This window comes from Somniosus microcephalus, chromosome 11 (assembly GCF_052327205.1).
Source record: "Somniosus microcephalus isolate GS21.2 chromosome 11, FLI_Smic_1.0, whole genome shotgun sequence".
Lineage (NCBI taxonomy): Eukaryota > Metazoa > Chordata > Chondrichthyes > Squaliformes > Somniosidae > Somniosus > Somniosus microcephalus.
The window spans coordinates 171,391,533-171,416,556 of NC_140997.1; the positions used below are offsets into that span (position 1 = coordinate 171,391,533).

The following is a 25,024-nucleotide window of genomic DNA, read 5'->3' on the forward strand; positions in this document are numbered from 1 at the left end:
ACACCGGTTGAATTTCTCATTTTAAAATGGCCATCAAAATGTCAAGGAGTGCTTTTCCAGTAACCTGGCACCCATTTTGGAATTTGTGAAGTGCAGCCACTGCCACAATTTTGAAACCTATTTTATTGGGATTGTTTTTGGGAGCATGTGAAGTACAACAGAGCAACCATAGAAAGGCGTGATTTCACTCATTAATTCCGGTATTTATTTTTGGTTGTCGTATGCAACAAATGTGGGAAATCCTGACAGATCGAGAAGCCCCGCAAGCTGCACAGAGTAGATGGAACTTCAGGGTAGCAGCACAGAGTGTGGTGAATGAATGAAATATGACATTACATTTGCTAACCTAGTGTGATGCAGCTGATTCAGAGCCAAAGGTTACATCCATTTTTGTTTTGATTTTGTAGCCTAAAGATAATAAACATAATTTGCTGTGTTGATATAATAGCAAAATACTGCGGATGCTGGAAATCTGATGAAGGGTCCCAGACCTGAAACGTTAACTCTGTTTCTCTCTCCATGGATGCTGCCTGGCCTGCTGAGTATTTCCAGCGTTTTCTGTTGTTATTTGCTGTGTTGATCATTCTGCTTGCTTGGTGTCCTAGAATATGGGGTATGTTGGTAGTATTGGGGATTTCTAGTTTGGAAGTCCTGTAGGGGGTTTCTCTTGCTTGCTCTGGTCTCTTGCCAGGCTTCTTTTGGTCAATAAAGCTGTTTTATTAACCCTAAATTCCTGTGTGACTATTTAATGAAAATTTCGCGAATCTTACAGTCCATCCCAATGTTTTGCTGTATTTTTATAAAAACCATTGAAAGTATGTGATCTTCATAATAGAATATTCTTGGAGCCCTTCCACCCACCCCCTACTCCCCATAAGTGCAGCACCCAGTGCAGAACTGAGACAGACAAACAAGCAGGGTGCCATTTGCAATCTCTGATCTATGCTGAGTTAGCTGCTCTCTGAGATAGTGATTTGGGACTAGGGAGAAGAGAACTCATCCAGGACTCCCACTCTTCATTGCTGTCCACCGAGCTATGCTGGAAAGTATATGCCTGGAGGTTGGGTGAAAACAGGCTCTGGCTCCGCTGTTGTGCCCTCCACAATGAATGGCAGCTTAGGAAAGGCACTGGATGGTGGATGGGAGCTGTGCAACCGTAGTCCAGAGAGTCTGTGAGGGAAAAGCATGGAACAGAGCAGTTGGGATTGTTTTTGAGCTGATTCAGAGGTACATTACTATTATAAAGGCCAAGACTAGTTAGCACTACGGAACTGGTGGCTGTTTCTTTGTAAATACTTCTCAACTGTAAACCAGAAACTCCTCACTATGTCTGATTATATGTGATGTCAGCACATTGCTTCCGAAGCTCATCGGCAAAGCTGATGTTGCTTTGTGTTTCCAAAGACTTGTTTAAAGCAGTAATGAGTTATTAATCTGGCTGGGTTTCCCAAAATGAAAATGGACTGGAGGGAGAAATGATTGTGGGGCAATAATAATTGATTTAAGGTTAGAAGAGGTAGGATTACGTCAGGCTGGTCTCCAGTTTCTTTTATAAAAAAAAAAAAAAAAAACTTCATCTACATATCACACTCATTAACCCTCCTAGAAGTGCTTGGTTTCTTTACTGACTCGGTGGGATTGACCGGTACTGATTCACACAGATCAGGATGGGCCCAGATTTGATGCCTGATCTGAGCTGAATTAGTTGATCTCCACAGTTCTGCAATTGTTCTGTGTCATTACTAGGAAGGACATAAACTGCTCTCCCTCTGGAAAGTGCATGGTGCGGACATTGGACAAGGACAGCATTTTGTCAATTGTGATGCCCTCTATAGTTGAATAGTGTAGTCTACCAACACTTGTCATTAGGAAAAAGATATAATTGGAATGCTCATGCCTAGCCATGTCTCAGCCTTCAAGAGATCTGGGGGTGGGGGGCGGAGCTAATCGTGTTTTTCTTTTAACATGTTAACCTATTTGTTCACACAGCAAGACACTTTACAGAAATATGAATTTGGCTCAGGTCGATGCATGGAACCATTGAACTACATGAAGTTTGTGTCCTATCAGTAAATAGCATGAGATGGTCCTATAGTTCAGCATGTTGGTGCTATAGCTACCCACGGTAAAGATTCTGCACGCAGTGAATCTCTGATCTCGAGGCAAATTTCCAAGTACGGGTCGACTTGTTTCATTTCTGTGTATAGTTGATTATTGGTCATCAGCACCTCAGCCTTGTCTGCCCTCTTGGTTGTGGAATATTGTGCGTCATTGGGAACCTGAGAAGAGAACACAAAAATGGGGGTGGGGCCGATGGGAGCATAAGAAATGTGTCTACGGCGTTGAAGATGTAACTTGTTTCAGGTGTTTGGGAATAATACATAACTGCAGGCCATTCCGATTTTCCTTTTGACCTGGATTTATGTTGATCATATTTGAAGTGGCGACATACTGTTTATCATAGAATGGTTACAGCACAGAAGGCGGCCATTCAGCCCATTGAGCCCGTCCCGGGTCTCTGCAAGAGCACTTCAGCTAGTCCCACTCCCCCGCCCTTTTCCTGTAGCCCTATATTTTTTTTTCCTTTAGGTACTTATCCAATTCCCCTTTCAAAGCTATGACTAAATCTGCCTCCACCACCCTCTCAGGCAGTGCATTCCAGATCCTAACCACTCGCTGAGTAAAAAAGTTTTTCCTCATGCCGCCTTTGGTTCTTCTGCCAATCACCTTAAATTTGTGTCCTCTGGTTCTCGATACTTCTACCAATGAGAACAGTTTCTCTCTCTCTACTCTGTCAAGACCCCTCATGATTTTTAACACCTCTATCAAATCTCCTCTCAATCTTCTCTGCTCCAAGGAGAACAACCCCAACTTCTCTCGTCTACCCACGTAACTGAAGTCCCTCATCCCTGGAATCATCCTCGTAAATCTTTTCTGCACCCTCTAAGGCCTTCACATCCTTCCTAAAGTGTGTGGTGCCCAGAATTGGACACAATACTCCAGTTGAGGTCAAACCAGTGTTTTATAAAGGTTCATCATAATTTCCACTCAATTTCCACTCTTTTGCACTCTACACCTCTATTTATGAATCCCAGGATCCCGTAAGCTTTTTTAACCGCTTTTGCCCTACCACCTTCAACGATTTGTGCACACATACCCCTAGGTCTCTCTGTTCATGCATCCACCTTTAGGACTGTACTCTTTAGTATATATTTCCTCTCTTCATTCTTTCTACCAGAAGGTATCACTTCGCAATTTTCTGCGTTAAATTTCATCTGCCACGTGTCCGCTCATTTCAGCAGCCTGCCTGCCTGTCTGTCTTGAAGTCTATCACTATCCTCTTCACTGTTCACTATATTTCCAAGTTTTGTGTCATCTGCACATTTTGAAATTGTGCCCTGTACACCCACATCCAAGTCATTAATATATATCAATAAAAACAGTGGTCCTAGAACCAACCCCTGGGGAACATCACTGTATACCTTCCTCCAGTCCGAAAAACAACCGTTCACCACTGCTCTCTGTTTCCTGTCACTTAGCCAATTTTGTATCCATGTTGCCACTGTCCCTTTTATTCCATGGGCTTCAACTTTGCTGGCAAGCCTATTATGTGGCACTTTGTCGAACGACTTTTGGAAATCCATGTACATGCCCTCATCAACCCTCTCTGTTACCTCATCAAAAAAACTCGATCAAGTTGGTTAAACACAACAGAAAATACTGGAAACACTCAGCAGGTCAGGCAGAATCCACTAATGCTGCCTGACCTGCTGAGTATTTCCAGCATTTTCTGTTATTTCAGATTTCCAGCATCCGCAGTATTTTGCTACTGTATTGGTTAAACACAATTTGTCTTTAATAAATCCATGCTGGCTTTCCTTAATTAATCCACACTTGTCCAAGTGACTGTTAATTTTGTCCCTGATTATTGTTTCCTAAAGCTTCCCCACTACCGAGGTTAAACTGGCCTGTAATTGCTGGGTTTATCTTTATACCCTTTTCTGAAGAAGGGTGTAACATTTGCAATTCTCCAGTCCTCTGGCACCAAACCCGTTTCTAAGGAGGATTGGAATATTATGGCCAGTATCTCCGCGATTTCTTCCTTCGCTATCCTCAGCGTCCTAGGGTGCATCCCATGTGGTCCTGGTGACTTATCTACTTTAAGTACAGCCAGCCTTTCTAGTACCTCCTTTTTATCCATTTTTATCCCGTCCAGTATCTCCTCTACCTCCGCCTTCACTGTCTATGGCAGCAGCATCTTCCTTGGTGAAGACAGATGCAAAGTACTCATTTAGCACCTCAAACATACCCTCTGCCTCCATGAGTAGGTCTTCTTCTTTTTGGTCCCTAATCGGCCCCACCCCTCCTGTTACTACCCTTTTACTCTCTATATGCCTATAAAAGACTTTTGGATTACCTTTTATGTTAGCTGCCATTTTATTCTCATACCCTCTCTTTGCCCCTCTTATTTTCTTTTTCACTTCTCCTCTGAACTTTCTATATTTAGCCTGATTCTCAGATGTATTCTCGACCTGACATCTATCATACGCGCGCTCTTTTTCTGCTTCCTCGTACTCTCTATCACATTCGTCATCCAGGGAGCTCTGACTTTAGTTGCCCTACCTTTCCCCCGAGTGGGAATGTACCTCGACTGTACCCAAACTATTTCCTCTTTAAAGGCAGCCCATTGTTTGATTACAGTTTTGCCTGCCAATCTTTGATTCCAATTTACCTGGGCTAGATCTGTTCTCATCCCACTGAAATTGGCCTTCCTCCAGTTAAGTATTTTTACTCTAGATTGCTCCCTGTCCTTTTCCATAGCTAGTCTAAACCTTATGATACTATGGTCACTGTTCCCTAAATGCTCACCTACTGACACTTGGTCAACTTGACCTACCTTATTCCCCAGAACCAGATCCAACAATGCCTCCTTCCTCCATTGGGCCGGAAACATACTGATCAAGAAACTACCGGATTGCCATAAAAACCCATCTGGTTCACTAAAGTCCTTTAGGGAAGGAAATCTGCTATCCTTACTTGGTCTGGCCTATATGTGACTTTAGGCCCACAGCAATGTAGTTGACTTTTAACAGCCCTCTGAATGGCCTAGCAAGCCACTCAAAGGCAATTGGGGATGGGCAATAAATGCTTGCCTTGCCAGCGATGCCCACATCCAGTGAACGAATTTTTAAAAAAGAGAGTTCTCCTGAACACACTTCAGAAATTCTTCCCCCTCTCTGCCCTTTACACTATTACTATCCCAGTCTATATTAGGATAGTTGAAGTCCCCTTTTATCACTATTCTATAGTTCTTGCATCTCTCTGTAATTTCTCTGCAAATTTGCTCCTCCATATTTTTCCCACTAGTAGGTGGCCTATAGAATACACCTAGTACTGTAATGGCACCTCTATTATTTCTTAATTCTAGCCATATAGATTCTGTCCTTGACCCTTCCAGGACATCCTCCCTCTCCAGCACTATAACATTCTCCTTAACCAATACAGTCACACCACCCCCTATCTTTCCTTCCCTATCTTTCCTGAACACCTTATAACCAGGAATATTTAATACCCAACCCTGCCCTTTTTTGAGCCAGGTCTCAGTTATTGCCATGACATCATTATTCCCATGTGGCTATTTGCGCCTGCAACTCACCAACCTTGTTTACTATGCTTCGTGCGTTCACATACATAAACCTATCTTAGACCATCCTGTGCTCTCTTAGTCTGACCCCACCTAATACCTTACTATTTCTTACTTTAGTGCTCTCTGCCTCTCCCAATCCTTTGTGCCCTTTGTTTCTCCTTTCTAATGCTACATCCTGGTGCCGATCCCCCTGCCAACTTAGTTCAAACCCTCCCCAACAGCACCATCAAACCCCACCGCGACGACATTGGTACTGGCTCTGTTAAGGTGCAACCCATCCGGCCTGTACAGGTCCTATCTCCTCCAGAACCGGCCCCAAAGCCCCAGGAATCTGAAGCCCTCCCTCCTGCACCATCTCTCCAGCCACACATTCATCTGCTCTATCCTCCTATTTCTATACTCACTCGCGTGTGGCACTGGGATTACTACTTTTGAGGTCCTGCTTTTTAATCTCTTTCCTAGCTCCCTGAAATCTGCCTGCAGGACCTCATCCCTCTTTCTATCTATGTCGTTGGTACCGATATGGACCACGACCTCTGGCTGTTCACCCTCCCCCTCAGAATGTTCTGCAGCCGCTCGGTGACATCCTTAACCCTGGCACCAGGGAGGCAACATACCATCCTGGAGTCACGTCTGTGGCCGCAGAAACGCCTTTCTATTCCCCTAACTATCAGAGTCATAGAGTTATACAGCACAGAAAGAGGCCCTTCAGCCCATCGTGCCCGCGCCGGCCATCAAGCCCTATCTATTCTAATCCCATTTTCCAGCACTTGGTCCGTAGCCTTGTATGCTATGGCATTTCAAGTGCTCATCTAAATGCTTCTTGAATGTTGTGAGGGTTCCTGCCTCTACCACCCTTTCAGGCAGTGAGTTCCAGATTCCAACCACCCTCTGGGTGAAAAAGTTTTTCCTCAGATCCCCTCTAAACCTCCTGCCCCTTACCTTGAAACTATGCCCCCTGGTTATTGACCCCTCTACCAAGGGGAAAAGTTCCTTTCTATCTACCCTATCTGTGCCCCTCATAATTTTGTACACCTCAATCAGGTCCCCCCTCAGCCTTCTCTGCTCTAAGGAAAGCAACCCCAGCCTGTCCAGTCTCTCTTCATAGCTGAAGCGCTCCAGCCCAGATAACATCCTGGTGAATCTCCTCTGCACCCTCTCCAATGCAATCACATCCTTCCTATAGTGTGGTGACCAGAACTGCACACAGTATTCCAGCTGTGGCCTAACTAACGTTTTGTACAGCTCCATCATAACCTCCCTGCTCTTGTCTTCATTAGCCGAGGCATACAATATAAGTATCCCATATGCCTTTTTAACCATCTTAGATCCCTGGAGGCAGCAGGACAGGTAGATATGTACATGCACACCAAGGTCCCTCTGATCCTCTGTCCTTCCTAGGGTCCTACCATTCATTGTGTATTCCCTTGCTTTGTTAGTCCTCCCAAAATGCATCACCTCACACTTTTCAGGGTTAAATTCCATTTGCCACTGTTCTGCCCATCTAAACAACCCGTCTATATCGTCCTGTAACGTGAGGCGTCCCTCCTTGCTATTTACCACTCCACCAATTTTTGTGTCGTCTGCGAACTTACTGATCATACTTCCTACATTCATATCTAAATCATTAATGTACACTACAAACAACAAAGGACCCAGCACCGATCCCTGCGGTACACCACTGGACACAGGCTTCCAGTCACAAAAACAACCTTCGACCATCACCCTCTGCCTCCTGCCACTAAGCTAATGTTGGATCCAATGTGCCAAATTGCCCTGGATCCCATGGGCTCTTACCTTCTTGACCAGTCTCCCATGTGGGACTTTGTCAAAAGCCTTACTGAAGTCCATGTAAACCACATCAACTGCACTACCCTCATCCACACACCTAGTCACCCCCTCTCAAAATTCAATCAAATTGGTTAGATATGATCTCCCCCTGACAAAGCCATGCTGACTATCCTTGATTAATCCTTGCCTCTCCAAGTGGAGACTAATTCTGTCCCTCAGAATTTTTTCCAGTAATTTCCCTACCACTGATGTTAGACTCACTGGCCTGTAATTCCCTGGTTTATCCCTACTACCCTTCTTGAATAATGGTACTACGTTTGCTGTCCTCCAGTCCTCTGGCACCTCCCCCGTGGCCAGAGAGGTTCTGAAAATTTGTGTCGGAGCCCCTGCAATCTCCTCCCTTGCCTCACACAGCAGCCTGGGATAAATCTCGTCTGGGCCTGGGGATTTATCCACTTTTAAGCCTGCTCAAACCGCTAGATCCTCCTCCCTCTCAATACTAATTTGTTCAAGTATATCACAATGCCCCTGCCTGATTTCTATGCCTGCATCGTTCTTCTCCATAGTGAACACAGATGCAAAATATTCATTTAAAACCTCACCTACACCTTCCGGCTCTACACAAAGATTGCCACTTTGGTCCCTAATGGGCCCTACTCTTTCCCTGGTTACCCTCTTGCCCTTAATATACTTATAAAACACCTTGGGATTTTCCTTTATTTTGCCTGCCAGTGTTTTTTCATGCCCCTCTTCGCTCTCCTAATTTCTTTTTTAAGTACCCCCCTGCACTTTCTATACTCCTCTAGGGCTTCCACTGTTTTTAGTCCTTTGTATCTGCCAAAAGCCTCCCTTTTTTTCCTAATCCATTCTTGTATATCCCTTGACATCCAGGGTTCCCTGGGCTTGTTGGTCCCACCCTTGACCTTTACAGGAACATGTTGGCGTTGTACTCTCTCTATTTCCTTTCTGAAAGACTCCCACTGCTCTGATGTGGATTTTCCTGCAAGTAGCTGATCCCAGTCCACTTTGGACAGATCCTGCCTTATCATATTAAAATCAGCCTCCCCTCAAATTGGAACCTTTATTTCCGGTCCATCTTTGTCCTTTTCCATGACTACCTTAAATCTCACCAAAATGCTCTCCTACTGACACTTCTACCACTTGCCCAGCTACATTCCCTAGAATTAGGTCCAGTACTGCCCCCTCTCTTGTAGGACTTTCTACATGCTGGCTCAAAAAGCTCTCCTGGATGCACTTTAAGAATTCCGCACCTTCTAAGCCTTTCACGCTCTGACTATCCCAGTTAATATTGGGGAAGTTGAAATCCCCTACTATTATTACCCTATTATTTCTACACTTCTCTGAGATTTGCCTACATATCTGTTCCTCCAGCTCCCTCTGACTGTTTGGGGGCCTATAGTACACTCCCAGCAAAGTGCTTGCCCCCTTTTTGTTTTTAAGTTCTATCCATATGGCCTCATTAGAGGAACCTGCTAAGATATCATCCCTCCTTACTGCAGTAATTGACTCCTTGATTAATATTGCGACACCCCCTCCTATCGAATCACCTACCACTATTGCTTTCCCTATCTTCCTCTTCCCTTCCCACCCCCCATACAGCTAAGCCACCAATGGTGCCATGGACTTGTCTCTGGCTGTACTCCCCAGAGGAACCATCGCCCTCACCAGTACTCAGAATAGAATACCGGTTGGAGAGCAAGATGCACTCACGGGACTCCTGCACTACCTGCCTGGTCCTCCTCTTCTGTCTGGCTGTCACCCATTCCCTCTGTGCCTGCACACTCCTTAGCTGTGGGGCGACCACCTCCTGAAACGTGCTATCCATGTAGCTCTCGGCCTCGCAGTGACGCTAGCTGCTGCTCAAATCCGAAACCCAGAGCTTGAGCTCCTCCAGCTGATGACACTTCCTGCACACGTGGTTGTCCAGGACACGGGAAACATCCTGGATTTCCCACATGGCACAGGATGCGCATTCCACAGGACTGCCCTGCCATGCCTTTATTTATTCGACTATTAACTAACTTTACAGAAACTTAATACTATATTAAATTAGTAACTATTAACATATTATATTAATAACTTGAATTGGGTAAATCTTAGTCTGAACAGTTACTAATTTCCAAGCTCCTGCTTTATCCCTAACCAGCTATTTAATCCCGGCCCCAACTTGAAGAGCCCTCTCCGACTGCGTTCTTTAGCAGAACTTAGCAGAAATAAACTTAAAACGTAAAAAAAAAACACTCACCAGCTACTCACCAATCAGCTCCTTCACTTGTGCTGACGTCACTTTAGGTTTTTTGCTTGACGTCACTCTTTCAAATTTTGCCTGTGTTGAGTTGCTCCGCTCTCGCTGCGCTCTTTATCCCCGCTCAGCTCTCGATCTGCTCCCGCTCAGGTCCGCTCCTTCTGTTTATACGCCATATGTAATGCTTGTGTCAAAGTAGATCTAAAAATGCACAAATGGTAGATCTGAGATCAATTTGGCCATTATATCACCCTTTTTTCTTCTCCCTTCCCCCCCCACCCCCCCCCCCCAAGAATATCAACCACTTGAGTAGATCTCTGAGACCAATATTAACATTTCACAAAGCCAGTTTTCATAATGCAGTAGTCATCATGTTTGCCTAACGTGAATGTCCCTTGTTTGATAGATAAAGCCACTCGATTACCTGATACAAAAGTGAGACGATAATGATGAGTTAGTACAAGACATTGGTTTGCCGTCAGTAATGGTATTTAGCAGTTTTGTGCACTCCATTGTGGTAAGGATATTCGAGTCATGGAAAATAGGCTACTGTCAGTGACACCACAACTCCTGCCAGAATACAAATGATTGGGTAATTGCCCCGTCAATCACGCTTGGAGACTGCACTGCTGTAAGCGGCTGGGATTGAATTTATGCACATAATTTGTATTATGTAACTATCCTCCACTCACTGCACTCTGCTGGCGAAATCACCCCGCTTTTATCGAAAGAAGTTGCTGTCATTTCGGCCTTGAGTTCCTTTTGCTGCAGCTCGTAGAGAGTTTTTAAATAAACTTTGCTGAGTACATCGATTTTGTTTGCTGTAAAATACACTGTTTGCTGTGAGTCCTGCTGTCAGTCCCACCCCCCGTCTCCAGCGGTCACAATGGTGTCTATAGACACTCTGGAAAATATACAGTATAAGTTCAATAGAATTATATCGGGGATAAGAGCATATAGTTACGATAAACCAAAAAAATTATGGCTGTATTCATTTGAGCTGAGGAGAGGGGAGAATTTAATAGCATTATTCCAAATTTTTGTGTGATTTTAGAGGGTAACTAGTGAAATGAGGTTGCCATGGATCAGTGAAAGGGTAATGAGGAGGCATCATCTCAGAATTAGCAAAGAAGCAGAAAAGAGAAATTAGAAGAAATGTTTTTCAGAGGATTATAAGGAATGTTTTACTACTCATGGCTATTGGAGCTGAATCAATCTGGCATTTAAGGGGAATTAGGTGTCACTGAAGCAGCAGAGTAGGTAGTATTGACATGGACATAATGGCTGCTTGGCCACCTCTTGTACCAAAGTTTCTATAATGTAAAACACACAGACCTTTGGCCTAATTTAACCATTACTTAGACATTCTTAGAAATGTTCAGGTTCAGGGAAATGTCTGAGATTGCTCCGAAAATTGTGCTCTCAAAGCTAAATTGAGAATTTCTGTTTATGGTACTCATTAATAAATTCTTCTGCCATATATTGTAATATAAGATATATCTGGGCCTCCAAGATTCCTTCTTAATTGTCCAGAACACTGCAGTGTAAAGTTGGTTATTTAAAACTCTAATTCTGAACATATGAAGCCAGCATGAAAATTTAGCTCCTGGTGTATGGATTTCATATCTGCATCTTGCTGCTATAAATACTTTGCCGTATGATATGGAAATCAGTATCTCCGCTGCCGTTGCGTTTCCTGAATCTTGAATGGAATAATGAAGCCACCATGTGTCCTGTACATAGATGGTGTTGTGGAAAGGTTCTGATGTTGGGCTGTTTTTATGCCAGCGATGACCGCTTTCTTCTTCTTGGGTACTGCAAAGTTTATTTGTGGGATTGGAGTGGAGGGAGTGTTAAAAGCTCAGGCCTTATCAAATGAGTTTTTAGAATGCAATAATGTTATTTGCAGTGAAAAGCTTTGCTTTACATGATCTTTTGGACTGACAGCAATTAGTCGCTGCAGAAGCCAAAGGAATGGTATTGTAATTTCCGCAGTATAGATGTGGTACAACGTGCCCTCCTCGCTCCTCATGCATTAGTTTTTAATGTGACTTACATGGGGGAAAAATCGGGTGATGTAGTACTGAGTCTTACATTTCAGAAAGACTCAAGATTCAACTCCTGGTCTATATTGAGTTGGCTGATCGCAGGTAGGGGTAGGTAGGAGACCTACAGCTTGCCTCGGTGTCCCTGGACCATGTAGGTGAGAAATGGGCCAGCGTTCATGTTCCTGATCAATATCCAATGCCCCCTTGCTGAAAGTGCACTTTTGCAAACTCTGGTTGAGGGCAGGAGTGGACACCTGTGAAGCCACAACTGTCCAATAAGCTGCCAACGCTCACCATTGAGAATGAAGAATGGCTGTGTAAGTGCCTGGCACCTCCCAATACCTCGTCCATGAACCTATACCTCAGTGTTGGTCACTGCTTTCAGGAAAAGAGGGAAGAAAAACATTGGGGAAAAATTTCTTTGGCGGTATGAAGTTGGGAATTTACAGCCTCTTGTTCTGGTAGAGATCGAGTTCCTTTTCATTTCTGTAGCTCGTGAATTGGTCATGAATTATTTTGTCAGCTTGCTGCAGTCAGTTGGCTGTGCTCTGTGGATGTGTCGTGCCTTGTAGGTTACCAGGCTTGAACAGAGGAAATGAAACAGTTGCTGTGTGTTTTATAGCCGTGGTGGCTGTTCAGGAAGTGGTGAAAAGTTGATTGATGGTGTGAGCTGGAGCAGTGCTGCAAGAAACCAGATGTAGTAACTATTTATATCAATCTAATTGTGACATATCACGATCTTTTCTGTAAAATACTGCATTCTGGAAAAATGTATTTTCTGTTATTTCCAGCTATCTAAAACTGATGTACTGCCATACTTTACATTAGATTGTACTTCACTAACCTGTTGGCCTACATTAACTGAAATATTCCAAGAAAAAAGTTTGGATTCAGACCACCCTGTTCTATTTGTCAGGTGTCACTTTTGTGAGATAGCTTTTGTTTCTATTTCTGGAGGATTTCCTCTTTTTTGGTTATCACGTTCCTACATTGTACCCTTCTTTGTTAGGAGAGTTGGACGGCCCAGTCTGTGACTGTCTCCATGGGAACCAGATACGCCATTCCTTTGGACAGCCTACCAATGAGGCATGCCGCTTTCCTTTCCTCCTCAAAGACTGTGTGATTCAACCTCCCCTCTTTGCTTCTAGTCATCTCTGCCAACCTGACGAGAAGCTTTGACTCATAACTGCTGTATGAGTCATCAACCTGAAACGTTAACTTTCTCTCACCACAGATGCTGCCTGACCTCCTGAGTATTTCCAGCATTTTCTGTTTTTAGTTTAACTACAATTCTATGCCCAGATGAGAAGTTTTGGGGATGTCTAGTTATAAAAATTTTAGTCATGTACTTAGGGACAAGATGTTGCAGTAGAGCAGAACCAGCCACGATTGTGGGGTTAGCCCCAAAGGCTAGCTGTTGTCTTGCTCTCAAGACCAAGTATATTCCTCTTGGAGTCATGAGTTCTTTCTCTACTGGCTCTTGCATTGAGTCCAGCCCCTATGCTGGTTATAAAAAAAAAAGTTCCTGTCACAATACTGAAGAGTATCGTGATCACCATAAGATCGGAAGACCCAGTGGAGTCTAAACCAGGAAGTGTATGTTAGAATATTTATTTCAATGTAAAATCATATACAGAAAATGAAATAGAGAGGACAGCTAGAGAGAAGAGACTGAAAGAAAAAGTTTTTTTTAATTAATTTTTAATTAAAAAAAAAAAAATCTCCAACAATAATTAAAATCTGATGGAATGAGACTCCACACTTGTAAAAGTAAATTTTCAGTGCCAGGGAGGTTGTTTGGCAGTAATTAAGTCTGATCACTTGCTCTTGAATGGACAAGCTCTAACTTTTTCTGGTGTGTTTAGTGGGTATCTAGAGGTAAGTACAGCAACTTCACGCCCTTCATGTGTTTGAATGCCGAGTCTCTCTGCGAGATGCTGTTCGAGCGAAGCTTGTGGAGGAGCTGGGCAAATCGGACAGCAACTTCCTGATTTCTGCGTTTAACTGCACAGTCGCTAGAAGTTGCTGTCCGATTTACACTTTAATAATGGTGAGCGCTATTAGCTTCCCTGTTACTCCTACTGCAAAATCCAGACCAATGTCTTGGTATCATATGGTGGGAGGTGTCGATAAGTACAATGTAATCGGGCCACAATCAAATTTCACTTGGACACACCAGTACATTTTAGTATTCTAATCACTTTGTGTGAAATGTTTTCATTTAGGTTGAATTGAACTGAATGATTATTTAAATGTGCTATCGTACAAAGATTTGCAAATGGGCTATTTTTAGCTGCAGTTTATAGAAATCCTGGTCCACGTGTAACCTTTCTTTGTAAACTAGTTATGGTGTTTATCAGGATTCAACTGTGCTACTTTCAAATATGCATGGTTGCCATGGTGCTCATACATTGCTTGCCACTTAATTGGGAATCCAATTTGGTTTTAAATTCCCTGCATGAGCAAGGTTAAGACTTATTACCTTCAGGTTATCGGCACTTTAGATGAACTGTTTTTTAATGGGTTCCAATTTTAAAATAATGTAGTAAATGAAGTGATAATTTAGCATTCTATACAGGCAGTGGTCAGTTCTTCACTACAGTACAGAACTATTGGCACACAAGACTGTTTAAGAGATTAAGAAATACTTTAAATTCTCTGTTTTCCTACCAGCTTTCTGCCTTCTCCCGAAGACATTGACTCCTTGTTCAAGTACAATTGTATAGGCACCAGTCACTCTCTGGTCCACTCAGTGCTGGTCCCTAGTGTGGCATAATTCCCCCAATTAGTACCCAGTGCTTTGTTTCCTAAATCAAATTTCTTACCCATACTGAGGTTATGGGCCATATTTTGGGACCCCTGCGGGTGTGTACGCGCCTGTAGGAGCCGCGCAAGTTCTGGGTTTAGGCATGCAAAGTGCATGAGCTAAAACCCAGAACTTGTGATCTTCTGCATCCCCGGGAGATGGGCCTCTGTGTGGAGAGTTGCGCTATTTGCCCAACTTCTGCCCGCTGAATGCCCGTGATGTCTGGTAAAAGCAGATATAAGGCCTGCTTTTACCAGCATAAGTTTTAAAAAAAACAAAAATAAAATTTTATCACTCGTTTATACATTAAAAACCCTGTCCAATAAGGTAAGTTTATTTTTAGCCCCATTAAAACATTATGCATGTTTTTCAAAAATTAAATTTTCATTTAAAATATTTAATTAAATGGCATTTTAATTAATTTTAAATATGTAATGTATTTAAAAAATTTATTTCATGTTTGTGTATTTTTTAAGTGATCCCCATTCATACTTATGGGGTTTCTGTACATACGGAACTCCCATAAGTATGAATGGGGATTCCCTTCTTTTATTGGTTGGGCCGGCCCACGTGATCCCGGGGTGCTTGAGAACCGCGTGCACCCCTGGGATACGTGGGCCTCTGCCCGCGCGGACCCGGAGAGGCCCAGGATCACAAGCCTCCGTATCTCCCGAGCCACCAGATAAATGCGTAGATTTTTTACAGGTCAGAGGCATCCTTCCTCCGAGGGAAGCCCCCGATCGCAAATTTTGGGCCTATATCTTCAATTCCCACTGCTTTCAGTTTTAGTTAACAGTCTTTTATGAAGAACTTTATCAAAGTATTTTTGAAAATCTAAGTACACCACATCATATGGTTTTCCACTGCCCACTTGGGATGTTATACCCTCAAAAAGTCAAGTTAGTCAGGCAAGATCTTCCTGCTTTTCCACTATCCACTTGGGATGTTATGTCCTTGAACATTCAAGGAAGTTAGTCAGGCAACATCTTCCCCTTCTAAAATGGTATTGGCTATTATTTACTAGATCATTCTCATACAGGAAGCCCTCACGTTTGCCCCTGAGGCATTCCATTATTTTTTCAGATAGCGATATTAGATTGATGAGTCTGGCATATCTCGGCCAGACTGTTGGTAAGTGAAGGTTGGGGAAGGGGGAGGAGGGCAATATGCTATCTTGCAGGAAGCTGGAGAAAATCAGCACTGTGACTTTTGTGTGCTTCAAAACAGCTGGCTATAGAGCAGCACTGGCCGGGACAATGTGGATCAAGAATGACTTGATTAACCTTGTTGAGACCGCCCAGCGGGCTCAGCAGGCCAATTAAGGGCCACCCGGCAACAGGTGACATCACAGATTGAAATTTCATCTGTCAAGACCTTTTGACAGATGAAATATCAGCGTTTCACAGCTGTTTGAAGCTGTCAAACACTGACAATCTGTACTCTAGGTTAATTCCTTCCTCTCAGGATGATTTAGAGATCTCCCCGGAACAGAAAGCTGAATGCTGCAATTTTTGACAGCTCGCAACCATTCTGCTTTCTGTGCCAGTGAGATGAGGGACTCCCAAGACCTGAAGGAAGGAAGGCTGTATAGGTATGTAAAACTTCTTTAAACACTTTACACACACCAAACACTTTGCATTCATGCACCCATCACTCACCTGAACACCGGACATCTCGACCCCCTCCAAGCCCTTCATCCCGACGGTCCACCTCCTCTAACTTGGCGTGGTTTGGAGCTGTTGGGAATCCCACACTTCAACATTAAAAATAGGGATTAGGCTAAAAACTGCCTGTTAACAGGCAGTTAATTGGCACTAATCCCCTTCCTGCCTCGGGGAGGCGGGTCCCAGTGCGGGGTGGGTACCCGCCTCCTTTGAAACTGGCATGGAGGCAGGTTGGGGGCGGGATGGGTTCATGCCCCCCGATTTTGGGATTTTAACCCCCCACACGCCTCCAATCCCACCTCCACGGCCCAATGAAAATCCTGCCCCATGTGTTTGAAGCTTTCCAGTTCAGGTTTGTCTTCTATGATATTTTATGGCACGGCTTTTTTTCCCACACACAGAGAGGAACATCATAAATCTTAGAAAGCTCAGTGGGTGGTAATTTTATAGTAATGCTCTGGAAAAGTAAAAAATTCACTCTGGTGAACTGAAGTGATGTCCATGAAAAAAGCACTGTGAAACAGATTTAATGGTGTGTATTTTATCTTAGTCTTGGAGCCCCCCTGCTTGACGGACAGATTTCTATTTATTTATTTAAATCATAAGGCAAGTGTATCAGGATGATCTTAAATATGCAAATTAAACAAGGCCAGAAATGTTGATCCATCCTGAGCCTTTTAATGAATTTTTAATATAGAAAGGTTCTCTCTGGAAATTACTTTGTTCTAAAAATAGTTACGAAGTATTAAGAGGCATAAACAGCTCGCATACGATAGAAGTACGGTTATTCGTCACTGCTATTATCTTAAACATTCTCACTTGCTCACAAACCATTTATATTGCTTTCAAGTGACTGCTATGACATTTGTATTGTCATCTGTCAGATTTGTAGCAAGTCATCTCATTTGCTGAATGACCACAGCCATCACAAAATGTATACTCCAAGCTGTGAAATGTAACCTCAAGATTAACCGGATAAGCTGCCTCCTCATAACAGGTTGCCCAAATATTTAGCTCATTTTACAGGGACTTGACTCTGAAAGTAATACAGAAGTTAGATATCCATTTTATATTTGGTATAATTATACACAAGTATGTATCAAGAATCCTGTAATAAAACTAGTGTCAGCTCTGAAATTAACTGTTTTAAGAACTGAAAATGTGTTTCACCCTGAACTGTTGTTTAAAAGTGTAATAAGTGTGTGATTGGTAAAAGGCTCCTGAATTGAGAGAACACTTCTTTCCACCTAGTGATACTATGGGGGTGAAATTCAATTTCAGCAGTGGCACGAATTGCCAGAATGGGAAGGAAATTTGGGGTGTGTAATGGGCAGCCAATGCACCCCAGATGATCATTCTGTCCTTGCATCCTCTTCAATCTTCTTTTCCTCTTCAAAGTCATTGCATATGTTGTCACTTCCCAGATCTGTGCTCATCTCTCCCCCATTCCCTGTTTATTTATTTATCTATAGATTAATTAATTAATAATACTTGAGCTGAGCTTCTGACCCCATATCCTCTCCATCGCAAAGAGCCACTGACCTCTACCTCCGTAACATCGCCTGCCTGCACCCCAACTTCACCCCATCTGCTGCTTTTGTGCATTTCTATTCCTTCACCCCACTATTGGCAACTGTGCCTTCAGCCACCGAGGCCCATGCACTGGAATGAAGCCAGGTGCTATTCCTATGTGAGTTTTGCAAATGATGCACATTCGTTTTTTAATCCTCTCCTTTTCTCCCCATACCATTCCTCTCCTGAAGGAGGAGTGTGTTTCCTGGGACCTGGCAGCCCTCCAATAATTTGCCAGTGATTTAACCCAAGACCTTCCTGCTTTGTGTGGATCAATACCGCACCATATGATACATTACTGACTGCTCCACTAGAAGAGCAGATCATCATTTCAGAGAGTGGCTGAAACTGTACCAAGTTTCACACTATTCTCCACTCCTAGTACCACTATAGTAAACGTTGCTTGACCACAATTCTCAGAGATGATGGTTTGCATATATACAGAAGTCGCTGAATAGTGAAATCTGCAAAATAGCATCCATAATCATTGTAATTCAAAGTTTGCACTGGTAGTTGTCATAGGCATTACAAATCTAATTCTTCTTCTTATCGTGTCCACGGACAGTCTATACATAGCCCAGCCAGAACTGGACACATTTTTGCGCCTTGTTGTTGGATTCGGCAAGATCTGCAACAGTGCAGGGTTCCTCTAACGATGGGCATTGCAGGAGATGTTGCATAGTCTGTGCCTCAGTTCCACATTCACAAGTTGTCGGGCTGGTTGCTTCGTGACACCTTTGAGCAACCTACACCGGTCCTAAGTCTGTTAAGGCACTTCCAGATTGCCCAGTTGCAATTAGCTCCTGGGGGAAGGCTTTCATCAGGTAAAATTTCCATCGCTGGGGGTTGTTCAAGACTGGCGAGCCGGTCTTTCCACAAGGCGATGCGGGCTTCAGATGAGGTTGATTGTAATGGAACAACACTGTTCATGAAGCTCTTCCTTGACTTTAGGTGGCTGGGTGTAGGTGTATGACAATGCAGAGGGTGCCTCTCATCTGATGTTTGACGGAGTCGCTCTTTCTTGCTGGCTACCGTTCTTCTTATATCAGGGGGAGCGATACCCGCCAGGATATATAGGTTGTTGGTTTTAAGCAACCTGTGATAAATCGGCAGCTTGCATTCAGAACGGCATCCATCTTCTTGGCATGAGTAGACCTTTCCCATGCAGGGCAGGCGTATTCGGCAGTGGAATAGCAAAGAGCAAGTGCACTGGTTCGCAATGTTTTCGGGCTTGCTCCCCATCTTGTGTTAGTGAGCTTGTTCAGGATGTTGTTTCGTGCGCTCACTTTTGCCTTGGTCTTCTCGATGTGGTTCTTGAAGGTGAGGCATCAGTCAAGGGTGACTCCTAAGTAGATAGGGTGCTCGCAATGCGTCAGTGTTGCTCCACACCAGGTTACTTTCAACTGGCGTTTGGCTTCACGGTTTCTGAGGTGGAATGCACAAACTTGCGTCTTTGGGTTTGCGCGAAGGTGGTTTTCTTCATAATAGGATTTTAGTCCCTCCAAGGCCTCAAAGCGTTTTCTCCACGGTGTTAAAATCAGTGCTTTGGGCAGTGACACATAAGTCATCAGCATATATAAAACGGCGTGTGACACCGTCTATAGGTTGGTCATTCGTGTAGATGTTGTACAGCAGCGGTGCAAGCACGCTTCCCTGAGGAAGACCATTCTTCTGAATACGCCACCTGCTGCGCTTCCCACCTAGTTCAACATAGAACCGGCGATTCTGAAGCATGCTTTCTAACAGCTCTGTTAAGTGAATATCTTTTGTCATCTCTAGAATCTTGCAGAGGAGACGTCTATGGTTCACTGTATCGTATGCTGCTGACAGGTCTACAAAAACAGCACCTGTTACCATCCATTGCTCAAAACCATCTTCGATGTGTTGTGTGAGGTTGAGCAGTTGGCTTGTTGATTTGCCGGGGCAGAAACCTGCTTGCTCTGGAATGATCTTCTCATCTACAGTTGGTGCTATCCTATTGAGTATCAGGCGTTCAAACAGCTTATAGGTGTGGCAAAGCAGTGAAATTGGCCGAAAACTCTTAGGATCTGAGGGATCTTTTCCAGGCTTTAATAGTGCTATTACATGTGCCTTCTGCCAGATATTAGGTGGCTTGTGTGTTGCCAGACAGTGGTTGAACAATTGTAGGAGCCACTTCTTTGCTTGCTGTCCAAAATGCTTTATCTGCTCCGTTGCTATGTTGTCAAGACCAATTGCTTTCCCGTGTTTTAGATTAGATGTACCAGTTTCCAGCTCTTCCATGGTGAATGGTCTAGTGAAGCCAGGATCATTGCTGTAATTCTTCCTATCTAGTTGTGCTCTTGGTTGTTTCTTGTTGATTTTTCCATTTAGGAGCAACTGGTGTGCAACTTGGTTAGCAGACACATTTGGATGTTGGGCAGCTTTCTTGGGATCACCTCCAAGTTTGCGTATGAGAGACCATGCCTTCTTGCTGTTTTTTGTAAGATCTGTTGTCTCTATCAAGGTGTTCCAGGTGTTTTGACGTTCTTGAGAGATACTTAACATCACCCTCTCACTGGTTGGTAAATATTGTTTCCTCTGAGAAGGGGTCAGATTCAAACATTGAGACATACTCCCAGTAGAGTTCAGCATTCTCCTTGGTGAGACCAGGGATGTAGTGTACTCTGCAACCTCGGGGGATCTTCCTTCTAGCTGTTTTTTGGACAGCTTTTGCAAAGAGGTTGTAGTGCTCAGGTAGTGGTTTAATGCGTTTAACCTTGCGGTCAAGTGCTCGTGTGAAACCGTTCCAATCGGCCTTCTTGAAGTTGAAGCGCCTTTTGAATGGTATGACGGTTGGTAACACTGCTGCATTTACCTGGATGCCAATAGGATGGTGTTGTGTCTGTGGTATTGGGTCTGTGACAAGCTTCTTGCAGAGGCCAGCGATGTCATTGCTGGCAATGGCAAGATCTGGATTATATCTACACTTCCAGCGGGCACTGTGGAAGGAGGCTGGCAATTTAGGATCATGGATGAGACTAAGCTGGTTAGCGTCCATCCATTCTTCGACTGCTTCTCCATCGTTGTTAGTCTCTTTGTACCCCCATTGGGTACTGTGGCTATTAAAGTCTCCATTGATGATCTGTGGTTTATTGTGCAGGTTGGGTACAGGGTTAGAGAAGCTGAAATCTGTGCCAGGTGGCTTGTACACTGAGGTCACTACTACTTTGCTCAGCTCTACGGTTAGAATTTCGATGTTGTCCTCTGTTTTACAAGTGGCTTCTACAACTGAACCAGCTCTAACAAATACAGCACTGCCATATTGTCGATGAGGTCTTTCAATAGCCAGGACCATTCCTGGTATTTTTGGGCGGTTGTTCTCACTTCCTCTATGCAGGCAGAGGACATCACACTCCAACTCATTGCATAATGTAGCGAGGATGTTTTGTTTAGCTATAGAGAACCCTTCAACATTAGCAGATATAACAGTCAATGCCGGTCTTGAAAAAGACCCGTGTTTCTGACAGCGACGACTACTTCCGTCTTCAGGCATGATGTTGGTACTTGATCAAATTAGCGGTACGAAATCGATGTATCCACTACTTGCTGTGCGTGGTGGTGGTAGAATTGGTTGAAACAGGGCCGCGACGTGAACGCTTCTATCTAACAAATCTAATGAGATATCCAAACTGCTCTCAAGCTGCCAGAGTATTTATACCTGGCAAGTAACTATATGAAATCCATGGATTTAAGGTTGGATCTCAATGTCAGATTGACATATTAGTGTCGTTAAGTACTGACGGCTTTATACTGGAATCTGGTTTACCATCAATATAAAATTGTCCATGTAATTGGAGTTAGAATTGATCTGAATTAGTTAAGTGTGACTAGGGAATTCTCTGGAGTAATACTTAACGTTGTTGGTAAAAATGGTACTTAAGTAAAATATTGATCCTGGACGATACTCATTGTTCAGTTTTAATTTTTAATTATTAATGTTGTATAAAAGGTTAATAAATGATACAGCTCAGAATATTAGAAGATATTTGAATAATGTTGTACAATTCTTGATAAATATGCTAGTTGAAACATTTATTATTTTCCCCTGCAGGTCAAAGAAGCTTGCATCCTTGGCCGAGTCACTGCAGAATGTAAAAATCGCAAAGAGTGATTTGGGCTTGGAGCTGGAGGAATTGGAGAAAGCAGCACTATTAGTTCAGGAGGAAGAAAATCAGATCAAACCAGGGAAGAATGTCCCCCAACCACTCCAGTCAGAGAGTGAGACAGAGGAGGATAATGACTCTGAGGAATCGAGTAATTCATCCTGTGATACAGGAGAGTCTGATTCGTGTGAAAATGATTCGTCTCACTGTAGTAGTTCTGAGGAAACGTGCAGAGAGGGGTTGTGTCATGGAACAGAGGCTGGCTATGTAACTGATGTAGAAGTCAAGGAGGCTTTGATCAAATTGAACTGTGGTGAAGAAAATGAGCACATGGATGGCACACGGTATCCAGATAAATACACATTGGGGGAGACCTCCACTGCTAAATCACCCCCAAGAAGATTGATAGAAGAACTTGCAGATCAGTTGCAGTCTGTGGGGCTTTCAGAGCACTGTGAAAAATCTGCTGTTGAGAATTCTGGCGCTTCAGAGCACAAACCAACAAGCCTGCCTCTTCAGAGTTTGGCACAGTGCCAGCATTCACAGACGACCTCACAGCAGACTTTCTTAGAGGTGTCTCCTAAGAGGAATTGCCTGCTGCTCGTTGCAGATCCTGATAATACAGAGGAATTTACGAACCTGGCATGAGTCCAGGTTGCGTGCTAGAAAAGAACAAACTGATTTACGAGCAAGCGGCTGATGCTGGTCGATGTACTTGTTAAATCACTTCAGAAATGGAGAATTTGCAGTAAATGCTTGGAATTTTTTTTTGTACGTTACCAGATTTCTATGTACATAACCATATTATTCCTGTCTTAAAAATAAAAGCTGTTGTCATAATTGCTGCCTCCACTGGTGCATTGTGTTGTGATGTTAAATCATCATGCAGTAAGTTTTTTATTGTTACTCAACCTACATATTCTTTGGTTACCTTTTTCCTCAAACAAGAGCATTCATCAAACCGTATCAAATGATCAGTCCATGGCAGCCCTATAGGCAGCATGCCCTTGTATTAATGAGCAGTGCTGTGGAGCGATAGAATATGGGTTTGAGACAATGGATTCCCCCCAAGCGCTGAGATACTCATCCCACATGGCATATTACCTGTGAGCAGATTGGCCGCCTCTTTAGGTAAGGATTGTGCACTGTGTGAGGGAAGGCCGACTTAAAGGAAGGGAGAAATAATTAAAAAGTTGAGGGATGGGTTAAATGGCAAGTATAATCAACAATGTAATGTGGAATTGCTGAGCAGGAGCCGAGCGGGGAATCCACTTGTGTTAGTGGTGTCACTCAAATTTGGATGTTGAAAAGGGTACAGCGGCACTCATTAAAGTTGAAGTCAGAACAGACTGGAAACTGGAAAGCTCTCATTATTCAGGAGGATGAGAGAGAGAGAGGAGTCTGAACTGCATCCCTCTGAATTCCGCCAAAGTTTAATCATTGAAACTGCATCATGGGATGGAAATTCATGTTTCAAACTGACAGTGAAATAAATGAATTCACACACAGTGAAACCTGTCAGAAAGACCTAGCGTGTATCATAACCACCTAATGATGGTCCCAACTGCATATTAATGATTCTGACTTAAACTTGCATTAAGAAACAACCTCTCTGTTAAGATTATGGCTATTGTAGAGATATTTCACCAGAGTTTACACAATGCACCTTGAATCAGAAAGGCTGTAAATTTTGAAATATTGGAATCCCAAGTATCATGCTCCGAGGCTTTTCTCATCTTCACGTCCCATCGCAATCACTGGTTTTGCTTGGAGGCAAGAAAATGTGTCAAGGGAGAAATTGATGGGCACGTTCCTTTGTGAGAAAATGATGACTGAAGATGACCGAGATAAAGATGATTGAAACCTGAACTGTTGCTGTTATTGCACAGGTGCCCAGAACCCCCTCCCCCTGCCCTGGGCTAACACTGTAGAATTTATTGATGCCTCTGAGGGCCATATGTGAAAATGTAGATTATAGTTTGGGCAAAATTCAGGGTTTTTTTCCAACCTCTGGAAAGGTTGCCCCAAGGTGCTGGCAATCTCGCATTAAAAAAAGAGAATGTGTGCAGTTTTGGCATCCTGCCACTAGATGTCACAATTGTAGTCTTATAAAGCGCATCAAAGATATCTAGTGGCACTGAAAAAAACACGTTTCACTGAGCTGCTCATTGAGTTGTTCAACATTTTTTAAAAAATAATTCCTCGCTTATACCCGACCGCTGTCTCGGATAACTCGTGTTACTCCCCAGTTGGTGGCTGACTCAATCTTCATTCATAGCATTCAGTTTGTAAATCCATACCCAATAACCTCGTGGAAAATCCTGAAATATCAGTAAATAACTACAGAAGTGGCTACAGTTCAAATTTAATACTGCTGCTATTATGGCTCACTCTGCAAAGTGGATTTAACATATTTGATCACTAACTATTTTCCTGGATTTACACAGCCAACGCTGTTAATCCTACAACAAAAACTTGCATTTATATGGCGCCTTTAACGTAGTAAAATGCCCCAAGGCCATCTACAAGGTGACAGCCATGGGTCAATTGATAATACAACAAGACCTGGACGACGTTCAGGCTTGGGCTGGTAAGTGGCAGGTAACATTTGCACCACAGAAGTGCCAGGCAATGACCATCTCCAACAAGCGAGAGTCTAACCACCTCCCCTTGACATTCAATGGCATTACCATCGCCGAATCCCCCACCATCAACATCCTGGGGGTCACCATTGACCAGAAATTTAACTGGACCAGCCACACACATACTGTGGCAACAAGAGCAGGTCAGAGGCTAGGTATTCTGCAGCGAGTGTCTCACCTCCTGACTCCCCAAAGCCTTTCCACCATCTACCAGGCACAAGTAAGGAGCGTGACGGAATACTCTCCACTTGTCTGGATGAGTGCAGCTCCAACAACACTCAAGAAGCTCGACACCAGGCTAAAGCAGCCCGCTTGATTGGCACCCCATCCACTACCTTGAATATTCACTCCCTCCACCACCGGCGCACCTTGGCTGCAGTGTGTACCATTCACAAGATGCACTGCAGCAACTCACCAAGGCTTCTTCGGCAGCACCTCCCAAACCCGCGACCTCTTCCACCTAG

The 25,024-nt window shown here is 43.6% G+C and overlaps 1 protein-coding gene across 1 annotated transcript in view; it reads left to right on the forward strand.

Annotated features, from left to right (window-relative positions):
- shq1 (SHQ1, H/ACA ribonucleoprotein assembly factor) overlaps positions 1-22,758 on the forward strand; it is a 133,299-nt gene extending 110,541 nt beyond the window's left edge. Inside the window, 1 exon segment of the mRNA XM_086001428.1 lies at positions 21,867-22,758. Within this exon segment, the coding sequence (XP_085857554.1) occupies positions 21,867-22,566 (700 nt within the window). The 3' untranslated portion in view covers positions 22,567-22,758.
- Positions 22,759-25,024: the final 2,266 nt, after the last annotated feature.